This window comes from Gekko japonicus, unplaced genomic scaffold (genome assembly GCF_001447785.1).
Source record: "Gekko japonicus isolate JY-2015 unplaced genomic scaffold, Gekko_japonicus_V1.1 scaffold428, whole genome shotgun sequence".
Lineage (NCBI taxonomy): Eukaryota > Metazoa > Chordata > Lepidosauria > Squamata > Gekkonidae > Gekko > Gekko japonicus.
In genome coordinates, this window is record NW_015165842.1 from 604359 (window position 1) to 628191 (window position 23833).

General features: G+C 44.6%; 1 protein-coding gene across 1 annotated transcript; it reads right to left on the reverse strand.

Annotated features, from left to right (window-relative positions):
- Positions 1 to 870: 870 nt before the first annotated feature.
- Positions 871 to 14133, reverse strand: SPATA24 (spermatogenesis associated 24). The gene is made up of 6 exons (XM_015411020.1): positions 14021 to 14133; positions 11333 to 11398; positions 9937 to 10067; positions 6374 to 6444; positions 5071 to 5173; positions 871 to 1434 (listed from the first exon to the last, which is right to left on the reverse strand). Exons 1-6 carry the CDS (start codon positions 14099 to 14101, stop codon positions 1344 to 1346), a joined length of 543 nt encoding a protein of 180 aa, XP_015266506.1. The 5' UTR covers positions 14102 to 14133; the 3' UTR covers positions 871 to 1343.
- Between the last annotated feature and the right edge of the window lie 9700 nt (positions 14134 to 23833).

Consider the following 23833-nt stretch of genomic DNA (forward strand, 5'->3'; position numbering starts at 1 on the left):
TATCATGTTAATACAGTAGCCTGAGATTCCACATTTTTTAAAGAGTTCAGAGAAACCGGAAGTTGCAGACCCTGATATAAGTTTCAGTATCTAATTGCCTACTGATGCAGAAACAACAGGGCACAATCACTGGGTGTCAGATATGGCCAGGACTCAGACCCAGTGTCCATTTTCAACATCAGGTGGCTTTGCGATGTAACAAAGAGATACTGGAGATGGATCCATGAGATAATGCAAGAGATATTGAGATCTAAAATACTATTTTTGCTGGAAATATTTAAGAAAATTTTTAAATATGGTAATAGAGTAATAAGAAAATATACTGATCTCTTTGTATGTCTTATGTGTGTAAGTGGTTGTTTGTTTATATGTTGTATGTATGTATGTGTATAATATGAAAAATAATAAAAGTGTACCTATGGGTACTTTAAAAAAAAAGGAAAATATATAGCAAGAATGGATGTAAGGGCTCCTGGGCTTATGCAAAGTGCATTTCACTGAACAAGTACAAAGAATCTTCAAACATCAAGGATTTGGAGGATGAGTTTTCAGATCAGAAGTTCATCATAGACTTGAGCCCTGGGATATTTTCTTCTAGAAATTAAAAACTGGAAACGGAGTGTCGTAACCACAGAAAGAGAGAATACGAAATTCCACTGGTTTTGCTCTGCTGCGCAGAAAATATTTCAGTAGTTTTTAAACTCAGTGGGCGCTCCCATTTTGAGTCAAGCATCCTTAGCTACTGCAAACACCACCCCAAGATGGAAGTGAGTGGATTCACAGGTAATTCACTTAAAACCATTTATTTGTACATTTTAGTGTATAGATTCCATTTGAGGTTAACAACAGTTAAAAGAGTTGCTACGTGTCTTTCAGGCCATCTCTTTCATTTTCTAGAGAAGGATCAATGGAACCTAAGAGGCACACCAAACTGGCACCTGACGGATTACAACACGGCTATCGATCATGATCCCTTAGACACACCTGTATCGGGAATGATTTAAATGATTCACAGAAAGATCCAAAACGTGGATTACTAGACTATATAGTTTGGTACACAGATGGTCTAAAGATCATCTGGACAAGGTGAAATGGCTAATGCCTAAATGTTCGGGACCCAATCCTGCAACTGTTGTCCACCTCAATTTATATATAGACATCCCAATCTAAGACTGGGACCTGGTAGACAAGTGTGGATGGACTAGATGCTTGTAGCGAGCATTGCCCATAGGCAATATGCTGGATACTGTCATCATTTCGAGGTGAATTTATAAATGGTTTCTTCGTCTAAGGGCAGCAGAATTTCTTCGTGGGAAGATTGAGAAAAGGGAATGCTGCTATAGTTACTTAACACTCTTCTTGGTTTTTCCCCCAAGGACTTTTGCCATATAATATTCTTGTTGTTTCTGTATTTTGAAGTCAGTCACTTGTTTTCTGCAAAAACAAAACAAAAATTGCAATAGAAAGGTTGCGACAGAAGATTGCAAAATACATATTATGTCATTTTCTTCATAAAGATAAATCAGTCATCCAAATAAAGTAGTCCTTATTAAACTCTGGAACTGGTTTCAGACATCAAGAAGATAAATGGAAGTCTCCCAGAATATGTGGAACCTGCAGAATAATCCCTCCAAATGTAGTAATAATTTTTAAAAGAAATAACTATTTATTTAGTGCATTTTTATTCCTCCCTTCTTCCAAGGTGGCATTCATATTTCTGCCCTCCTCTATGTTATCTTTACAACTGTTTGGTGAGGTAGACTAGGTTGATCACACACTGCGATCACACACACTAAATAATCCACTTTCATTGCACTTTCCAACTGGATTTTGCCAGTTCACAGTAAAATCCACTTGGAAAGTGCATTGAAAGGGGATTATGCAGTGTGTGTGATCGCAGCCAGTGATGGCACCGATGCAAGCTAGTTGCATGGCAAGTGGGTATTTGACCCTAAGTCTCCACAGCTTAACTAGAACGACATTCCCAACTAACATTCCCAATTAGCAAGGAGTGGGGGCTCAGTCTGTTGAGAAAAGCTGAATACATCTGAGGCATAAAACCTTAGTTTTGGGTTTAGCAACTTTATAGACAGTCATACAGAAACAGGATTGTCCAGTGCTCTGTTTGTCGTCCCCCCCCCCCCCCCCCCCCCACCTACTCCCAAAAATCTTCGGGTCCAATGCAGTCAGAGTCTTGAGGGAATCCAGCTTTTGATATTTAACTAGAGAAGAGGAAGTATTCAAACTGCATTAATCAAGGGATTTTTGTGTGGCCCTCAAAGGCTGCCCATGTTGCATTCTACCCAAAATTCACATCGTTCTAATATCCACACTGTCAACTTTGCCACCTAAATACGTTTACCAAAGGAAAAAAGAAAACATCATAGCTGGGAATCCATATGGCACTCTCCCAGCCTCTGCTTCGCAAACTTGTCCATTAAGGCTATGTCATTAAAGATAATTGCAAGGTGGTGCTATTCTCCCTTAAAAGTTAATAAGATCTCTCCTGACAACGCTGCATTATGTTGGAAAAGCTGTAGGGGTGTCAGTAATTACAGCCATTGTTGGTGGGACTGTCCCCTCTTACGGGGGTTCTGGTGGCAAGTCCGCAACTATAGTTGCAAGATAACAAAGGAAACCATCCCTTTCAGAGCTGATTTCCTATTACTAGACTCATGGATTGGTTGTAAAATCTTGAGTCATCACAAACTGTTAATAACTAAGCTTTGTGCAGTAGCGAAAGCTGTAATTGCCTGCAAATGGGAAAACACAAAGCCATCAACTATTCCGGAATGGCTAGGAAAAGTCAAAGAGTATTGTACCCTAGACAAAATTTCTGAGAAATATTCAAAGCGAGGTTGTGATTCTTACATCACCACCTTTGTCTGAACCTGGTTTCCGGTAATCACCTATTTTTCACATACCGACCTTTCCTCATATCTACCTTCGCTAGTAGATCCTCTACTACAGATAGGCTCAACTCATGTGGCTTGTCCTTCTCTGTGGTTTCGTACTGTTAAATTACACCCACAGTTGTAAATACTTTTTATCCTTCGTTATGGACGTAGCTTTACTGTGGGCACTTTAAAGTATTGGCTACATATAGACTTGTTGACTCCAACATTAGTTGACTCCAGCACTGTTTTCAATGTTATGTATTCTTGTAATAGTATTCTTCTTGGAATAGTATTCACCTTGACACAGAGAGCACTCCATCTTTCTGTGTTATTCCTCTGAGGATGCCAGTCACAGCTGCTGGCGAAACGTCACGTTCTACAATGCCAAGACCACGGCCACACAACCCGGAAAATCTACAGCAACTAATGAACTCCGGCCGTGAAAGCCTTCGACAACAGTATTCTTAACTGTTTAATAATTATTATTTTTTAAAAAAAAGGCTGCCCATGCCCTGGCAATAAGTAATAGACCACGCTTGCAGGATACTAACCTACCCTTTTGGACCTCACAGTGCAGACTGGAAACCTAATCAGGTACCTGGTCAGGACCATCCACCCATCTCCAGGCCCCCTGTTATCAAGTATGAGTTATACCTGTTGCCAAGGCCATTCAGCCCTCTCAGACCCGTCTCTCTCTCTCTCCCAGCGCATCACACAGACACACCTTCCCCATAAGCATCTCCTCCCAAAGAAAATGCCAAACCTTCCAACAGCAGGTTGGATCCCAACACTTTCCCCCAATGAGAGCACAGATCTCAGTATTGGTCCAGTCACAGTACAACCCCAAATTCCCCAATGAGAGATAATATCCTAGAATCTGGCCCTGTAACTATGCAGATTTTAGTACTGCACTAAACCCAGCAACCATGCAACGGACCCCAGCCTAAAATGAGGTGTATGAAAAAGGGTCTTTCAAGCCCCACTGTTTTGTAGCCAGTTCTACCATCAAATTTTCTTTCACTGCTGATACAAAACAGGATTTCCATCTTCAAGGCGGAGTATGAGCTCATTTCTCCCATTATACCTTCTCCCTCGAAACCAACTTCCACATCCCTCTTCCCACTCCCACTCATCAGGTTCATCCTCCATGATTTCCAACCAGCCTGCCACCGCTCATAGCACTCCCTTCTGGCTGGGGAATCCTTCCTTCAGATACCAAAGTAATCCCTTTTTCTGGTCCCTTTTCAAACAATCACACGCTTATCTCCAATCCCTGGGCTGGTTTTTTCCCTTTGGACTGGCCATGTGGAGGATCATCACACTAATTTGGGGGCTAAAAGTACTATAGCTGTACACAAGGTTTTGTAAACGGAAGGGTTTATTGGCTTACCAAGCGCAAACTGCTACTGTATTTACTAGTAGAAAAGTTAAGTTTTACTGTTTCGATCTGCTACCATTTTGTTCATCTTTGCTATTCCGTGTAATGAAGCTATTTTCTGGCTGATCACCTGCCTCCTTCCACTCTCACCTCCCCCTGTAGACTCATTTATACCAGAACCTAGAGTTGTGTGTGTGACAGACACAAAAGATCTCCCCCCCAATCCATTTTTAATCCTACTCGCGTAGAGGATGTTTTCACATGTATACCCTGACACTCCCTTACACCATATGAAATCTGAGGAGGGATATGATGGAGAACATGACTTATTTCGGAGGAAAGAAAATTCAGCAATATTTAAAGGAAAAAGTACCATCACACTACCGATATCAAAAAATGGCAGCCTGGATCCTCCCAATGCCTGGAGTCCATTTAATGCTCACGATGTTCAGATTGCAATGAATAAATCTTAGTCATTTGCAGGTAGAAGGCACTTCCACATGCAGAACAGAATTTTCCTGCTGCCGCCCACCAAATCCCCCAAAATCCTGCTCTTGGTGGGGAGAGGGGATTTTTGGAACAGAACAAGGGATGAACAGGTAGTCTGCAATGATAGCGGGGACCTGGCTAAAATCACATCCTGTCTTCTGCTGAAGAAAAAGGCCTTTTGGTTCCAATTCCCATGTTTTCGATTAATCATCTAAAAGTATGGAAAAACAAGAAGATGCCCGATGCCCGTAGATGTCAATGACACCTGTCAAGTGGATAGAAAAAGCTTTTGTTTGAAACACTTACTTTAGGGTTTGCTTCTGTTTGGTGACAAAGTGCTGCAGCTCCTTTATCTCATTGTCTTTGGAGTTTAGAATGTCTTCCTGTTTCCGAATATGGCTCTCAATTTCTGTAAGAGAAATTTGAAAAACCACTACTTTAAATTTTCTGCATGGTAAACCTCAAGAATTCAGGGCACATGGCACGCATATAAAATCACAGAATCATAGAGTTGGAAGGGACCTTGAGGGTCATCTAGTCCACCCCCTGCACAAGGCAGGAAATTCACAAATACCTCCCCATGATTCATGTTCACATGATTCTTAACAATGTATTTATTTACCTCAGTTACACCCCACTTTTCTCCTCAATGGGGGCCCAGTGGCTTACAATAGTCTCCCTTCCTGCATTTTATCCTCACAACAACCCTGTGAGGTAGGTTAGGCTGAGACTGTGTGCAACTGGTTCAAGGTCACCCCATCAAGTTTCCATGGTGGAGGGGGGATTCGAATCTGGGTCTCCCAGATCTTCGCCCAACACTTTAACCACTACACCATGTTGGCTCTCAGTATCCTGCCCTGAGTGTCACAGAAGAAGGGCAAGATAAAATTGCTTTAAGTAAGAAATATTAAAAACAAAGCATTGCAACTACAACAAAAACCAGAGGTTAGACAAATTATTCAAGCAACAGTATCATAACATTGTCAAACAGATCCAGTTATCTAATATTCAAATATAATGAACAATTAATGCAGGAAACTGGGGAGGAAGAGTATGGCAGTGCAAAACCAATTACACTTAAAAGACTCGTACTGTTATTCAAGCAACAGTATCATAACATTGTCAAACAGATCCAGTTATCTAATATTCAAATATAATGAACAATTAATGCAGGAAACTGGGGAGGAAGAGTATGGCAGTGCAAAACCAATTACACTTAAAAGACTCGTACTGTTTTTATTGTATGCATCACTACTGGGCTCCACGGTTTTGGGTGGGATATCTTACTTGGACATTACGGAGGAAAACAGCAGGGGCGGCTCACCTCCCTGACTGGATTAAATTAAAGTATATGCCAGAAGAGACCATACAAGTTCCTTCCGCAAGCAGGTGCCTGTGGACTAAACCAGGCAAAGGATGGTATCTAGGAACATGCTGCATTGCAAAAGCTACATTGCCAAAGGTGTGCTAATTATGTTTTCTCAGAACAGAGTCTCCACAGAAGTTCTTGCTGCTTCTGAGGACGGCAGCTGGACTCAACCCTGATCCATCCCAATGCAGTGACAAAGAAAAACAGCTCATATGAAGCTAAGAACGTCCTAAAACTTACCAGTACATTTGCTTTTCAGCTTGTCTTTTTGGATTGATTCCTTTAACACTTTGTTTTTCACATTGGAAAGTCTACAGCAAAAGCAACCACAAAAAAAGTTGTACAGGGTGAAAGTAGTTTACAGCCTTATTTGCACACACAACTTGCCAACAGCATTAAATACAGCTAGTTCAAGATTTTCAAAGCTCTTAGGAACTGGATATATGCATCCCACAAGGAGCTGCGGTGGCTCAAGTGGTTAAGATGCTGAACTGCAGGCTGTGAAAGGTCAGTAGTTCAGCAGTTCGAGACCCGAGTGCCGCATGACGGAGTGAGCTCCCGTCTCTAGTTCCAGCTCCTGCCAACCTAGCAGTTCAAAAGCAAGAAATTGCAAGTAGATAAATAGGTACCACTTCGGTGGGAAGGTAACAGCGTTCCGTGCGCCTTGGTGTTTAGTCATGCCGGCCACATGACCACGGAAACGTCTTCGGACAGCGCTGGCTCTTCGGCTTTGAAACGGAGATGAGCACCGCAACCCTAGAGTCGGACTCGACTGGCTTTCGAGCAAGGGAACCTTTACCTTTTACAAGTAGCTTTGTAAGCTTCACCTCAATCATTTATCTGCCCAATTTATGCAGCAAATATTCATAACATTGTGATATCAATTATGTGTATGGATTTAGGTGCATACGCTGCACCTTTCCTTTAAGCTTTCACTATGACATCACAATCGCTTTACCAATGACATTCTTCGCTGGATTTTACACTGGTTAGGTTTTTTAAAAATATCACTAGCAGCCTGCTCTTGTGCAGAGGAAGGTGTTCTTGATACCAGTGGGGTTTTAGCACCCCTAAATCTGTCCAGGCACCAATGTTCCCTCTAAGCTTAGTGTCAGCTAGCTCACAGTTCTTTAGCCTCTGGCTCACACATTTTTGTCTTAGCTCAGGAAGGATGGCTCCAGAGCAAACTAATTCATGCAGTAGCCAAATCGCTCGCTTACAACTTTAATGCCAGTAGCTCACAAAGTAGAATTCTTGCTCACAAGGCTTCACAGCTTAAAGGGAGCATTGGTAGGCACAGGCACGAATATATTGCTGCAAAAGTTATATTTACAATGCAGATCCAGTGAAATGAATTAGATGGTTTGTTGTATATGCCTGTGGGCATCCTATTTCAAGTATAGCTTCAGCCATGGTCATACTAAGGATTCAACTAAATGATACACAGAAGGATCCAAGGTTAGGATGTTCTGTGTTTGTTAGTGGCAGCTTTGAGCACTGGGGAAATGGTGCTAGTAAAAGGGGTTGGGGTTCAGTGTTACCATGCTGTTCCCCTGATGAAAAGTCTTCTTCCTGAAGCTGCCAATACCTCTGAAGGGGGAAAAATATATAAACCATTTTCAAACCTCCTGTCTCAGTGCCACTTCCCCAACCTTCAAAGTAGCTGCGCAGGGATAATTAGTTTTTAAAATCATAAAAGAACCGAATCACAGATTATCCACATTAAATGTAGTTTGCTCGTAAACATCATGAGATTAATTTCCTGTGTCCTCCATTCCTCTCATCGCAACAATTATAAAATATTTCTCTAAGTTATTTTGTCAATAAAGAAACGATGTCTCTCTTATGATTGAGGGAGAGGATGGAAGAAGAGATTGGATTTATACCCCACCCTTCACTGCCCAAAGGAGTCTCAGTGCGGTTTACAATCTCCTTCCTTTTCCCCTCCCCACAACAAACACCCTGTGAGGTAGGTGGGGCTGAGAGAGCTCTTTAGAGAACTGCTTGTCAGAGAACAGCTCTGAAAGAACTGACCCAAGGTCACACTAGCAGTTGCCTGTGGGAGGAGTGGGGAATCAAACCTGGTTCTCCCAGTTTAGAGTTTGCACTCCTAACCACTACACCAAACTGGCTCTCTGGACTTTGAATAACGCTGCCTTTAAAACTTCTCTCATTTAAATTAAATGCCTTCCTCAGTTTCTAGCTGGAAACCAGCACGTGTTCAGCTATGAATTCTATGAGTCTACAGCATATGTTCAACTTTAATTGCAATGAAGTGCTTTCGTAAATTAAGATTTGCGACACTGAGGGTTACTCTCCAAGTTCTGTGAAGAATTACAGTAGCTTTTCAAAAAGGAAGCAAAAAATATTTTTGCAGTGTTTATCCCATCTAGTTTAATGTACTGATTTCTTGTTTAAGTGCTGCACGCCAGCAGTGAGCAGATGGGAGGCCTGTGCAGCCTACTGTGAAAAACACTGCGTTTTAAGAGCAGTTGTGGTGACTATATTTCTCATAATAGCCAGAAATATAGGTGTCTGAGGCATAATCACATTTGACTGAAACAAAACTGCCCTCCCCAAATGGTGAATTTGATCAAGGTTATTATTCATCCAAGATCAACATGGCATTTCAGTTTGGACAGACGTGTCCTGTATTAATGAGGATCCCCTCAGAAAAACTGCCGGCTGTTTTCTCTGCCAACTGAGAAGCCAATTCCCCAACCTTATGTGGGCTTATTCACAATGGTCTCACTTTGCCCCAATGCTGCAACCGTAGGAACATTTATTTAGGACTCCATTTTGCTTCAATTTGGTGTAGTGGTTAAGTGCGCAGACTCTAATCTGGGAGAACTGGGTTTGATTCCCCACTCCTCTACTTGCACCTGCTGGATGACCTTGGGCAAGCCGTAGTTCTGTCAGAGCTGTTCTCTCAAGGGTAGTTCTTGAAAGAGCTCTCTCAGCCCCACCTACCTCACAGGGTGTCTGTTGTGGGGAGGGGAAGGGAAAGGAGTTTGTAAGCCACTCTGAGACTCCTTTGGGTAGTGAAGGGTGGGGTATATATCCAATCTCTTCTTCTTCTAAACAGACTGGGACATATTTCAGAGTAAACATGAACAGTTTCGGAGTGAAAATCTAAGCACAGTTATTAAAGCATAAATTCCCTTGAAGTCAATGGCACTTCGTACCAGAGGCTTATGATCACAGGCACAACTTTTCTCTCAAATTTGAGAGAGGGCAGCAGAAAACCTCTCAGCCCCCCTCAGAATAGCTGCTAGAAATTGTGCGTGCCCTACAACGGCTGGGGAACACTCCAAGAGCAGCAGGACACTTGGTTACAGCACGTGCTAGGACTTAGCTGCTTCCTCCTTTCCAGCCCAGTTATAGTGCAGACAGTGGAACACAGCTGCTCTTCTCCAGTGCAAGGACCATGTGTTCCTGCCTCCAAAGCACATCAGAGGGAAGGCTATCGAAGCTGTCTTTCCATCAGTGAATGCCAGCAGCAATGGCAAACAGCACTAGTATGGGAGAAGAACTGCTGGATCCTGGCCTGTCTGGAGGTCGGTGGACCCAGAAAATTAGCTAGCAGTCAATGGAGTCCCATAACTGCTGTTGTACCCGTCCCTACTATATTAACTACATTTTTTTTTTAAAAAGCAGCCATTCTCTAAACCAGCTCTCTTCAGACACTTCTTCCCCTCCAATTTATGATCCTACGCATTGTCAAATGAATGTTTCTCGTACGCATTGTCAAATGATTGTTTCTCCCTCTCAAGTTGCTTCGAGAGGCCAATTTACGATCGTACGCATTGTCAAATGCTTGTTTCTCCCTCTCAAGTTGCTTCGAGAGAATCTCGATCTCCCCAAGGGCAAACTCCAGCTGTTCAGATTCCTTAGCCAGATAATTCTTGGTCTTTGCATGTTCTGCCTCTTCCTTCTGTAAAGTAAAGAACAGTTGAAGGATCTAAGTTACTAGATTCCCTAACAGACTTTATTGGCCAACAAAAGCAATGCAGGTAGTGGACTCTGGTCGTATTAATAGCGGGGCTGTAGCCAGTGGGGGAGGGTGCAGCAGGCACCGCCCCCTTATAGCATCGGGGTGCCCCCATCACAACACACCCTCCCCAGTGTGGGCTGGGGCTGACACAGCAGCTAGAAAAAACAGGGAGGTTGCCTGGCTCATGGCTGCTGCTGAGGCTCCTGCAGCAGCTGTGCTGGGTAAGAGGAGCACGGGCAGGCGCCGCTGGTGCTCCAATGGGGGAGGGACAGAGGGGAGCCAGGGCGGTGGCGGGGAGGGGGCATCATGTGACCTTGGTGGCTCTTCCTGATGCTTCCTTTCAAAGCTTTCTGAGCAGTAAAGGAGGGAGAGGGGCTTTGAGAAGCCAGCTGTGGAAGCAGGAAGACTTAGTGAGGCCACCCCCTCTCCACAGCAGCCTTAATTTAATTAATTAGGGCCCCAGTCACACGGGCCGGATATCGCGGGGGGGCGTGGCTAATTGCCCTGGAGGAAACTAACAAGCGGCTGCCCAAGCAAACATCCCGGTCGAGGTCCCATGGGTCGGGGGAAATGCCAATCAGACGGGTATCCTGCAGCGCGGCACAGAAGCCGTGCCACGCGATCGCACTAGGAATCACTCTTTGTGCGCATGCGCTGTTGGGCGCTGTTGCGCAACCTGCGGAGACGAACAGCAGCGGGCACCGGATGCCACGTAAGTCCACCGGGAACACGATCAGATGCCCGCCCTTGGCCCACGGTTTCAGGAAACTAGTACCTCGTAGGTACTAGTTTTTAACTCCGCACCTTTGGCGGGGAGCCACGGGTTCGCCACGGGAGCACTGCGCTTCCCAGATGTTGGGGTGAGATCGTGCCCGGAAAATCCGCGGGACTCCCGTGCCTCTCCCGTGGCAACTTTGCCGTGTGACCGGGGCCTAGAGTGGCACCTCCCAGAAAAATTCCTTGGTAAGGGACGGATTACTAGGCAAAGAAAATTCTCTGAACTTTTTTATCTGCTCTTCCCACCATAGGTATTTAAAAGTACTTCCCCACCTTCAGCCCCACTGTACTGTATTTACGACTATATTTTCAACAGAACAGAAATAATTTATACTGAAAACCTACAGGGGACCGCAACACACATGTTCTAGATTCAGTGCAAAAACCTTTTGTGAATATGTAACCACCGCAGATAAAAAGTTACTTACCTCTAGCTTCTTCACAATAGCCTCATATTCCACCCTGCTGATCGAATTCTTCTCCAGTTCTGTAATCTATAAAAAGGATGCTACATTTATTAAAATACTTGCACAAATAGCATATTATTCGGCAGTATCTCTGAATGTAATTGGTTATTTTTGTAGTCTGTTCTTATGCAGACATGAAGTGTGTGGTATACCAAAGCCGACTGATTTGATGCTTAACTTAGCAGAGCCTTGGGCTCTAGAAAGGGTGTGTCAAACCAATGTTTGGCCATTTCCCATCATGAGATATGGCTCACCGTGTCCCAGGTTCAGAAGCTGATCAAGAGAGAGATCTTGGAGTTATAGTAGATAACTCACTGAAAATGTCGAGACAGTGTGTGACTGCAATAAAAAAGGCCAATGCTATGCTGGGGATTATTAGGAAGGGTATTGAAAACAGATCAGCCAATATCATAATGCCCCTATATAAATCAATGGTACGACCTCATTTGGAATACTGTGTGCAGTTCTGGTCACCACACCTTAAAAAGGATATTATAGCTTTGGAAAAAGTGCAGAAAAGGGCAACTCGAATGATAAAAGGGTTGGAACACTTTCCCTATGAGGAAAGGTTAAAGCGCTTAGGGCTCTTTAGCTTGGAGAAAAGACGACTGAGGGGTGACATGATCGAGGTTTATAAGATTATGCATGGGAAAGAGCAGGTAAAGAAAGAGGTACTTTTCTCCCTTTCTCACAATACAAGAACCCGTGGGCACTCCATGAAATTGCTGAGCGGTCGGGTTAGAACGGATAAAAGGAAGTACTTCTTCACCCAAAGAGTGATTAACACTTGGAATTCACTGCCACAGGAAGTGGTGGGTGCTACAAGCATGGACGGCTTCAAAAGGGAATTAGATAAGCATATGGAGCAGAGGTCCATCAGTGGCTATTAGCCACAAGGTATAGCTAGGGGCTCTGGGGCAAGTGATGCTCTGTCTTCTTGGTGCTTGGGGGGGGGGTCAACAGTGGGAGGGCTTCTAATGTCCTGGCCCCACTGGTGGACCTCCTGATGGCACTGGTATTTCTGGCCACTGTGTGACACAGAGTGTTGGACTGGATGGGCCTTTGGCCTGATCCAACATTGGCGTCTCTTATGTTCTTATGTTCTTATGTACCTGTGATTAACACTTGGAATTCACTGCCACAGGAAGTGGTGGCGGCTACAAGCATGGACGGCTTCAAAAGGGAATTAGATAAGCATATGGAGCAGAGGTCCATCAGTGGCTATTAGCCACAAGGTATAGATAGGGACTCTGGGGCAAGTGATGCTCTGTCATCTTGGTGCTTGGGGGGGGGGTCAACAGTGGGAGGGCTTCTAATGTCCTGGCCCCACTGGTGGACCTCCTGATGGCACTGGTATTTCTGGCCACTGTGGGATACGGAGTGTTGGACTGGATGGGCCTTTGGCCTGATCCAACATTGGCGCCTCTTATGCTCATGTTTTAAGCTAGATCTCTCGGAACCTCCCTGCTTTAATACTGAATGAGTACAAACAAAATATTCAGGCAGATACCCATGTTCGTCTGAAGCAGCAGAACAAAGTTTGAGTCCAGTGGCACCTTTAAGACCAACACAGTTTTATTCTGGGTATAAACTTTTGTGCGCACGCACACTTCTTCAGATACATTAAAACAGATATCACCAACCATTACTTACAGGTAGAGGGTGAGGAGGGTGTTGCTAGGAAGGGCCAAAGTCAAGATGCATAAATAACTGAGCAGTAAATATAGCTAAGACCTGATGAAGGTTTGGTAAGACTTGTAAATAGCAGCAAATTAGCATACAGGAGTTGTAAAAGGAGTTTACAATATTAGCATGTGTAGTGAGACATGAAACCAGTACCTCTGTTATGCCCTGGGGGTTCCATTGTCCTCAGTGTGTAACGACTTAGTCTCTTTCTGAAGTTCCTTTGCAATAAAACAGCTACTTTGAGGGGAGGCCCATTGAGTGTCCTGGGAGGTTGTTCTCTTACAGGTTTCTCCGCTCTGTGATTCTTGATGTTAGATTTATGTCCATTTATCCTTTTTGTTGGTCTTAAAGGTGCCACTGGACTCAAACTTTATAAAATATCATTGGGTATCAATGGAAATAATGACTGCTGTTTCAGAGGAAGGAGCACTCACACCCAAATAACTAGCAATGCAGTGCGAAGAATAATTACACCTTTGTAAAGACTCTACAATCTGAAGAACCTGAATCTCTAATACACTTTGAATAAAACTTTGTTCGTCTTAAAGGTGCCACTGGACTCAAAATTGGTTACACACCCTTCTAAGCCCATATACTTCAATGAATTTAGAAAGGTGTAACCTTTTTTAGGGTTGCACTGTAAGAACACAGGAAGAGCCCGACTAGGTCAAACCATAAAGTTCAGCATTTCCAACGGCGGTGTTTCCCCTCGCAAACATTATGCACTCTGTGCCTCTCTTCCGTGAATTTGCCCGTGGCGTTTATTATATATGCGTATGCCTGCGGAGGGTGTTTGGTTTGGCGGGCAGAGACTGACTTGTGGGGTCTCCTCGCTCCAGCCCAGGTGAATGGCCGCCGCAGAGAACCAGCACGATCTTTGGCTCTGGGCAGCGAAAGGGAGTTTCTGTCTCCCTTCCCGCCTTCTTCTCCCGCCTCCTTCTCGGTCTCCCATTTGCCCCCCACCTGCCGCCTCAGCTTCTCCACCAACACCTCCTGGGTCGCGATCACATCGCGCAACTGCCGGAAAACCACGAACGACGCCATTTCTGCCTCGGGCCGGCGCCTCGGAAGACGCCGCGCGCCCGACACCGGCCAATCAGGACCCACCGCGCCTCCCACCGCCGCGGAGAGAAGGGGGGGCGGGGGCGGCGGCGGCGGCGGCGGCGGCGGGAGGACGGGCGGGACGGGCGCTCAGTAGCCCGGGAGCTGGCCTCCACTCACGCATGCGCCGTCCATTCAGTTAAAATGTTGGTAACGGAAACGTGGTCCTAAGAGAGTAATGCTGGAAGCTGTTTTCCTCTATTATAAGTTTATCATATTATATTAGGTAAAGGTTTCCCTCGCTCGAAAAGTTTATCATATTATATTAGGTCAAGGTTTCCCTCGCTCGAAAGCCAGTCGAATCCGACTCTAGGGATGCGGTGCAACGCGTTAAACCGTTTTTGTTTCCCAAAGCTTGAAGACGGGGTAGCCGTGTTAGTGTGTGTGTAGCAGTAGAAAAGAAACAAAAGTTTGAGTCCAGCGGTACGTTTTGAGACCCACAAAGTTACTGTTGTTATTTCAGTTTATACCCCGCCCTCCCCGCCGAGCCAGGCTCAGGGCGGATTACACAAGAAATAAATACAAAATAACAAGTTATATTTATCAAACGCCATCTAAAAACCGTTCGTTGTAAAACAATTCAATGTGCTAGCCTCTGGTTTTAATGCAATTGTTTAAGGATAGCAGTGCCATAGAGTGCATTCAGTGATCTTCAGCTGGTTGATCTTTCCCTGATGTAGTCGGCAAGCACAGCCTGTGGATGGCAAGACTAGGGACCAGGGCTTTTCAGGTGGCAGCAGCAGCGGCTCCTTAATTGAAGGCCTGGTGGAAGAGCTCCTTCTTACAGGCCCTGATCTCTTCTGCGAGCTCATTCAAAGTGTTAACTTTTTGTGCACAAAGCACACTTCTTCAGACAAATGGAATAAAATCTCAAAGGTTACTTACAGGAAAAAAGGGTGGTGGGCAGCAGTGCTCTAAGCTATAGAGTCTTGTGAGCAAAAATTCTACTTTGTGAGCTATTGTCATCAAAGCTGTGAGCCAGCGATTTGGCTGCTTCATAATTTAGTTTGCTCTGGACCAGTGTTCCCTCTGAGTTAGTGTGAGCTAGCTCACAGTTTCGTAGCCTCCAGCTCACAGATTTTTGTCTTGGCTCAGGAAGGATGGCTCCAGAGCAAACGAATTTATGCAGTAGCCAAATCGCTTGCTCACAACTTTAATGCCGGTAGCTCACAAAGTAGAATTTTTGCTCACAAGACTCCACAGCTTAGAGGGAGGATTGCTCTGGACCAATCCTTCCTGAGTTGAGACAAAAATGTGTGAGCTGGAGGCTAAAAAACTCAGCTTAGAGGGAACACTGGTGGGCAGCTGTTAGGAGAGGCCACTCAGAGCTAGTAGAAAAGAGCAAGAGTCCAGTAGCAGCTTAAAAGACTAACAAAATTTGTGGCAGGGTAAAGACTAACAAAATTTGTAGCAGGGTATGGGCTTTTGTGACTCACAAAAAGCTCATACCTACCAAAAGTTTTGCTCCTGGATTCTTACTGTTTTCCAAAACTTGTGAGAATTATAAGACACTTCCCCCCACCCCCACCCCGTGAATTAAAGTTCTAATGCAGGTAATCATGTAAGAACAAGAATGACCCTCTAAGCCTGATGTATATATGCGTGAATACCTTTAAGTGAGCCCTGAAGAGCTATGTTCTGTTTCCGCCCTCAAGGCCTGCAAGAGAGGGACCCCTGGGCCAAACAGGGACACCACTGCCCTTCTAAAGGGATTTAAAAATGCTGTGGCAGTGCAGCAGTGAGGCACTCATCCCCCCCCCGGGTTGCCAACTCCGGGTTTGGCAATACCTGGAGATTTGAGGGTAAAGACTTGGAAAATGGGGGAATAGGGACCTTGGTAGGGTACAGTCCACATTCTAAAGCAGCCATAAGTGGAACAAATGTTTTAAATAAATCAAAAAGTGATTTATGTAATCTGGAAGGTTACCAGCAAGGTTTCAGTGCAGCTACTATTCTCTCAGCTCAGCTGCTATGACTAGAATATTTGTCTGAAGAGGTGTGCTTTGCCCACAAAAGCTTACACTTTGATTAAAACTTTGTTGGTCTTAAAGGTGCCACTGGACTCAAAATTCGTTCTAGAATATTTTATGTGAATGATCACTTGTATAAAGTATTACCTCACACAGGAATTTTGCATTCTTGAAATGGCAGGGAGGGGAGAGGGAAATGCCCTGCACACTGTAAAATAACAGACAAACGAATCCACTTCATAGTGGTAGTGGTACAGATGACCTGGCTGCCATTTCCTAACTTCTGGCTTTCTGAGTTGTAGTATTTAATATTCTGTGGCCCCGGTCACATGACAAAGTTGCTGCGAGAGAGGCACGGATGGTGGGCGGATTATCCGGGCGTGATCACACCCCAACATCTGGGAAGTGGAGCGCACCCGTGGCTTACTGCCGAAAATGCGTGTTAAAAAAATAGTACCTCCAAAGTACTAGTAAACGTTTGCCACGGGCTGCCTCCAGACTCCCGTGGTGTGATCGCGCCGGCGCGCGGCATTCCCCTCCGGTCCCTCGTTTACCCGCCGGCGCCGAGGGAAGGACCTGTGGTGTGCTGCCGGCGCATCTGATCACGTAATCGCGGATCAAACTGCGCCGGGGCAATTAGCCACGCCTCCCCCCCAATATCCGGCCCGTGTGACCGGGGCCTGTGATGACCAAGTAGTTTTTTCCTTTTAAATCTATCATAAAAATCTGACAACAATTATGTAATGGGAAACAGGCTCCTGAATGCGAGAATCCTGATCTTTGATACACAGCTTTTATTTCATGTCTTATTTCCATATAACACAGCAATAGTTGTCATTTTCAAGAATAAATAATGCATTACACAGGGGGAAGAAAACAACACTGTTCCTCAGTCTTATGGCACAATCCTCAGCTACTGCTGTAGTACCACTGAAATCGCCTGAGTACTGAGGCCAGAGTAATAGAGAACTGTGTTTACTTTAAGTCCAATGATCAGTAGAAAACAAGGTATTTCCAGAATTCTTACTCTAGATGAGGAAATTACACTTTATGTACCAGTCATCTGATGTTACAATATACACATATACAGCTGATGAAAAATTAACTGTACAATCAAGATTCAGTGTGGTTGTACTCAATAACTATATTGCCAATGTATATTTACATTCAGGAAAAAAAATGACAAAGGAAAAAAAAGGGTAAGAATATTAAGTTGGTGCCCGATGTGAAATATGTTAAACAGAACAAAGGGATATCTCATGCACACATAAAATACGTGTAAAAAGAAGCCTTTTCACAAAGAGTAACCAGTTCTTGAGTTTATGCTACAGTCTGCTATAGGTTTACCTGTTGCCTAACTGGGTGAAATAAATACAAACACAATTTTTTATATTAAAAAAAAATCAAAATGCACTTTGAATTACTGCACTTTGCTACACATTTGGGTGTAAAATGTTAATAATCCTGACACCTTTGCAACTTTGACCAAAATGTTTGTGCACTGGATACTGCCTAACACAACCACTGACCCTGAAACATAGCTTAAAAGTGTTTTGGAGCATACTGGAAATACGGAAAGTTGGGAAGAAACACAAGGAGGTCTGGTGAATTGTGGACAGCAAGATTCAGGATCAAAGTACGGACACCAAAGTTGAATCTGGGATAACATCGGTTTGTTTCCTTAGAGAGACATTTCAAGTGATACAACATTGTAATCTAGTTAAACCACTAAATTGAATAGACATTTGCTGCATTTAGATCCTTTCAGCGCGTATCTAAATAACAAGTATTAAAATACATCAGAAGAAGAAGAAGCTGGTTTTCACTAGTTTGGTGTAGTGGTTAGGAGTGTGGACTCTAAACCGGGAGAACCAGGTTTTATTCCCCACTCCTCCACATGCAGCTGCTAGTGTGACCCTAGGTCAGTCATAAATTCTTTCAGAGCTGTTCTCTCAAGGGCAGTCCTCGAAAGAGCTCTCTCAGCCCCACCTACCTCACAGGGTGACTGTTGTGGGGAGGGAAAGGGAAAAGAGATTGTAAGCCACTCTGAGACTCCTCCGGGTAGTGAAAGGTGGGGTATAAATCCAATTCTTCTTCTTCTTCTACCCAAAGGAGTCTCAAAATGGCTTACAGTTGCCTTCATTTCCTCTCCCCACAACAGCCACCTTGTGAAGGAGGTAGGGCTAAGAGAGCTCTGAGAGAACTATGACTGACCGAAGGTCACCCAGCTGGCTCCATGTGGAGGAGTGGGGAATCAAACCAGTTCTCCAGATTACAGTCTGCCGCTTTTAACCAGACTACACCAAACTGGCTCAGATATCACATGGCCTCTTGTAGCACGAACAAAAGTATCAAGTAGTTTTCCAAAGGAACATCCTGACAATTAAATCTTTTGTGTTAGAAGCTATGACCACTAGAAATGTTTGCTGCTCACAGAAAGGCCAGTGTTCAGGGGAAGCTGACCCAACAGCCGGTGTCTCACAGTTCTATCCAGGGGTCATTTCGTAGGAAAAGAGGTGCAGGAGCTCATTAGCATAACTTATTTGCATATGCCACACCCCCTGGCATCACCGGAAGTGTGTCAGAAGGCAACACCCACCGCTCAGGCTCCACTGGACTGTTTTGGATTGCTAGCTATTGGGGGCGGGGGGGACACACAGATCTTCATGCTCCTCGTGGCCCAGAGCTGCTGGGAGCAGGGGATGGGGCTTGTTGCATGTGCCCACCCCCTGGGCTCTTTACTGCCGGAGCTCTGCTCCTGTGCGCTCCTGCAGGAAATGACCCCTGGTTCTATCCTAAGAAGAGTTACATCATTCTAAGTTCACTGAAGTCAGTGGGGTTCGCAAAGGTGTAACTCTACTCTGGATTGTACTGACAGCATTGCACTTGGACCGGGCAGACCTCCTTTTCCATAATGTTGAGGAGTGTTACCTCAGTTAGTGATTATCTTTCTGCCTAATATGCTTGACAGAGTTCCTGTGAGAATAAAACAGGATGAGAATGGGTGACAAACCGTGTACTTATTTGCATATGCCACTTATTTGCATATGCCACACCCCCTGGCATCACCGGAAGTGTGTCAGAAGGCAACACCCACCACTCAGGCTCCACTGGACTGTTTTTCCATATGGGAGGGCTACAAGGTTGGTAAGGGAAAAGGTTAGCATCTCATGGCCAGCAACCCCAAGGAACAGATGGAGCTAAGAGTTCCAAGTAGGGTTTCCTTACATCTAATAAATACCTTGTAATGGGGAAATGTACCTGCACTTTTGTTGCAGTGGGGAAAAAATACATCATTGGCTAATTAATACAGAATTCTTTCCCTCCCAGATGTTCACAGGAGAGATTTATTGAATTCTAACACAGCTATTACTCGTGTACACTTTGCTTGTTTAAAAATGACAAAAGTTCTTTTTGATGTTTTTGAGACATGATTATCACCTACAATGTTCACTTCATTACAATGTTGATGATTCTGAATTGTTGCATCTTTTTTTTTGCTTTTAGGCAGTTTGGCGATTGTAACAGAAGGCTGCAGAAGAGACCGCAGGTGGCTTTTTTGCCTTCTACCATATTCCAGGGAAACAAATTTCAACAGCATGACTAGCCTAATATTTTAAAAATCAATTCACAAAGCTATGAATTATACTGGGATTTGACAGAGGTCACTTAGGTAAGGAATCTCACTTTTCTAGCCTTTGCTAAAATTGGGAAAGATCCCTAAAATGTCTGTCCCCAGGAAATACCAGAACCAACCACAAAGAGAGGCTTGAGAGACCAACACAAAAAACACACTGGGAAGAAGAAGAAGAAATTAGTTTTATACCCCGCTCTTCACTACCCAAAGGAGTCTTGGAGTAGCTTACAATCGCCTTCCCTTCCTCTCCCCACAACAGACAAGAAAGCACACGGAGTAGCAGAAGAAAATACAGGGGGCACAGAACTTCCAGTCTGACACTCACTGCAAAATGAATCCCAAAACGAATTTTCAGTACACCAGAATTACTATTATTCCTGAGCAACAGGTCATCTTTGCAGCTTCGTGTCCAGAAGTCCTTCTGAAATTCTTGCTGCAAGATGTTTTACGGAAAACCAGACCATCCAAAACAAAGAACCCAAGCAAACAAAAAAAGAACTTGCAATTCAGAAAACCAAGGTAACAAACATCAACAAAGACAGGCATCACATTAAAGAGAAATCAAGAAGGGGGGGGAGGGAACCACACACAATGCCATGGCTTCATCGCCCTTCTCACAAGAGGACTGGTGCTTGGGTCACTACCTTAACTGTCATAAAATGCTTTTATTAAAGAAAGCTCTAACAGGGATGAGCAGACACGAGAGAAAGAGGCCAGAAGAAAAGGGATGATGAAGAAGAAGAGGAGGACGAGATTGGATTTATACCCAAGGGAGTCTCAGAGCGGCTTACAATCTCCTTTCCCTTCCCCTCCCCACAACAGACACCCTGTGAGGTAGGTGGGGGGCTGAGAGAGCTCTGACAGAAACGGCTCTTTTTCAAGAACAGCTGTGCCAGAACTATGGCTTTCCCAAGGTCATCCAGCAGGTGCAAGTGGAGGAGCGGGGAATCAAACCAGGTTCTCCCAGATTAGAGTCCGCGCACTTAACCACTACACCAAACTGGGATGAAGAGGATGAAGACGGGAAAGGTACAGTCCCAAAATCTATCCTTGGCCAGCAGGTGGCAGCAAAGCCATCCTGGCTGACCGAAGCAAGGAGGGAAGAGCCTCACAAACCTGCTCAAGCTTTTTGTAAACTCACATAAGCAATCCAGGTTAGACAAAAGGCTTGAACTGGAGGATTCAGAGTTTGTCAGCTGGGGCAGAGAGGGAGCTGTCACATGAGAGCAACCCAGATATCTTGCCTCCTTCCTCCACTGAGGAGGAACAGGATTCCCAGCATATTCAGCTCTCCGCAGTCAGACATGACTTCAGAAGCTGTACTCGGTCTAAGTACAAGCCTTTGCCTAATTTAACCATGTCATTTTTAATCTGCCTATCTTCAGCCAAGGACTCAAAATAGATTTTGTTAATAAAAACAAAAATAAAAACAAACAAATCACTCTTAAAACAAGCCAGAGCATCAGTAGATCAAACTTCACCCCTCAAAAAGCATATCTGAACAGCCCAGCTTTAAAGTGGCTCCATACCTCCAAGCAGAAAACAGTCACAATAAGTTCAGTCTTCCAAATAGCTTGCCTACTGAGTTGGCAATGACATACAGAATTCTAAACTAGTCATAAGAACATAAGAGAAGCCAGTGTTGGATCAGGCCAATGGCCCATCCAGTCCAACACTCTGTCACACAGTGGCCAAGAATACCAGGTGCCATCAGGAGGTCCACCAGTGGGGCCAGGACACTAGAAGCCCTCCCACTGTTGACCCCCCCCAAGCACCTCTTGAAGCCATCCATGCTTGTAGCCGCCACCACCTCCTGTGGCAGTGAATTTCATTCGTTAATCACTCTTTGGGTGAAGAAGTACTTCCTTTTATCTGTTCTAACCCGATTGCTCAGCAATTTCATTGAGTGCCCACGAGTTCTTGTATTGTGAGAAAGGGAGAAAAGTACCTATTTCTCTACCTGCTCTATCCCATGCATAATCTTATAAACATCTATCATGTCCAGTGTTCCCTCTAAGCTGAGTTAGTGTGAGCTAGCTCACAGTTTTTTAGCCTCCGGCTCACACATTTTTGTCTCAGCTCAGGAAGGAGGGCTCCAAAGCAAGCTAATTTATGCAGCAGCCAAATTACCTGCTCACAACTTTAATGCCGGTAGCTCACAAAGTAGAATTTTTGCTCACAGGACTCTACAGCTTAGAGGGAACATTGATCATGTCACCCCCTCAGTCGTCGTTTCTCCAAGCTAAAGAGCCCCAAGCGCCTTAACCTTTCCTCATAGGGAAAGTGTTCCAACCCTTTTCTACTTGCCCTTTTTTGCATGTTTTCCAATGCTGTAATATCCTTTTTAAGGTGTGTTGACCAGAACTGCACAGAGTGAGTTATCTACTACGACTCATCAATCTCTCTGTCACTCTCCTCCAGTTTGGAGCCCACCAACTCACCAGGGAGACACTACAACTGCAGAAAATATTAACGAATGTAGATCAGGATTTGCATGACAAAAGTAATGGAAACTGCCTTTTAACTTAACTTATTCAACACATTCTTTGTATGCAATTCTACGTCCTTAATATCCTGTTTTATCCTCTGGTTACAGTAACATCTGAACAGAACTGCTGTCAGTTCTAGCCCGCGCTGGTGTGAGCTACCAGCCTTGTCCCCAGCTCGCTGTCCACCCAGCGGTTCGAAAGCTTTGGCAAGTAGATAAAATGGATACCACACCTTAGAGAGGGTGGGCACACTAAACCCCCCCAGTGGGGGGGATGTCCAGCTCGTCCAGCTCGTAAGGTCGGAAGCCTGGAAAGATCTCCTCGGCATTAAAAAGCCTGCGATGGGCCAATCCGGCCAGGCGGTGGCAATGCGACGCTGCGACTCGAAGCAGTCCTGGAAAAACTGACGTCACCAAGCCAAGCCGAGTGAATGCCGTCTGGAACACGTCAAGGTCTACAGCTGAACAAAATCCCCGTCGGCTGCAAACGTGTGCGACTTGAAAGATTTCTAAGTTGTCCTCCCTTACCCACTATGAATCATTGTTAGTCCCTTGTTAATATGTGTAACTGTAAATCGCTCAGAGCCAGGAGCTCTGCAGGATTGAGCGTTTAATAAATCAAAAAATATTATTATTATTATTATTGTTCTATGTCTATGCTGGACATCACCCTGGGAACCCTTGCGGGTCAAGAGTGCAGAGTATAAACCTACAAAAAAAAAAGAACAAAGAACTGGAAAATGGAATTCAATTGTTTTTTTTAAACCCTAATTCTGCCAATGGCAAGCCACTAAAGGTAAACACTGACACCCATTCCACAGCTTTAAGGAGCATTCGTTCTTCCAAGCGGTGCTGATGACCAAAAGTCCTGGTTCACTGCCTAAGGCAGGCTCCATCCTTGAGTCCCATTCTTTGCTTAGCTCTGTTGCAAAGAGAGGGATGAATACCTGAACTGGACCGCAACGTATCACAGCCCGCTTGCAAGACTCGTTAACGATGCAGCCTTGCTGAAGCGAAAGAGATACGGGTCTGCTTGGACAGGAGTTGTATGCGAACTGCCTCAAGTTTCACGATGGAAGAAAGGCAGGGTCAAAATGCAGCAACTAAATAAATAAATAAACAGACCAACAAACAAATAGACAAATAAATAAATGGTCCCCCAGCTAAGTTTTCATAGTAAACCAGGCAGAAGAGCAGTTTCAAATGAAGATAAGAATGATCATGGGAAATGCCCAAGTAACTTAACTGATCTAATCTGGAGTGGTTAAAAAAGAAAAGAAAAGAAAGCAAGCATACTGGCCCTTGTTCCTGGGAAGTACCTGGTGGGTACCTGAATGGCTGAAATGACCAAATGACAATTACTGCCGAACGTAATTAACTCTCCTCAGAACCAAATGTCCTGAATGTATTTCAGCAATCGTTGCCGACATATGGCACAGTTCACACACGGTGAAGGTATCAAGTGCGAAGTCTATGCTCCCCGCCCCCCCCCCACCCCCGGTTAAAAAAACAAAAGAACCAAGTTGAAACTTCCTGTAGATAATATCTGAGTCTTGGCGGGACTGCCAACCTCTCGCCCG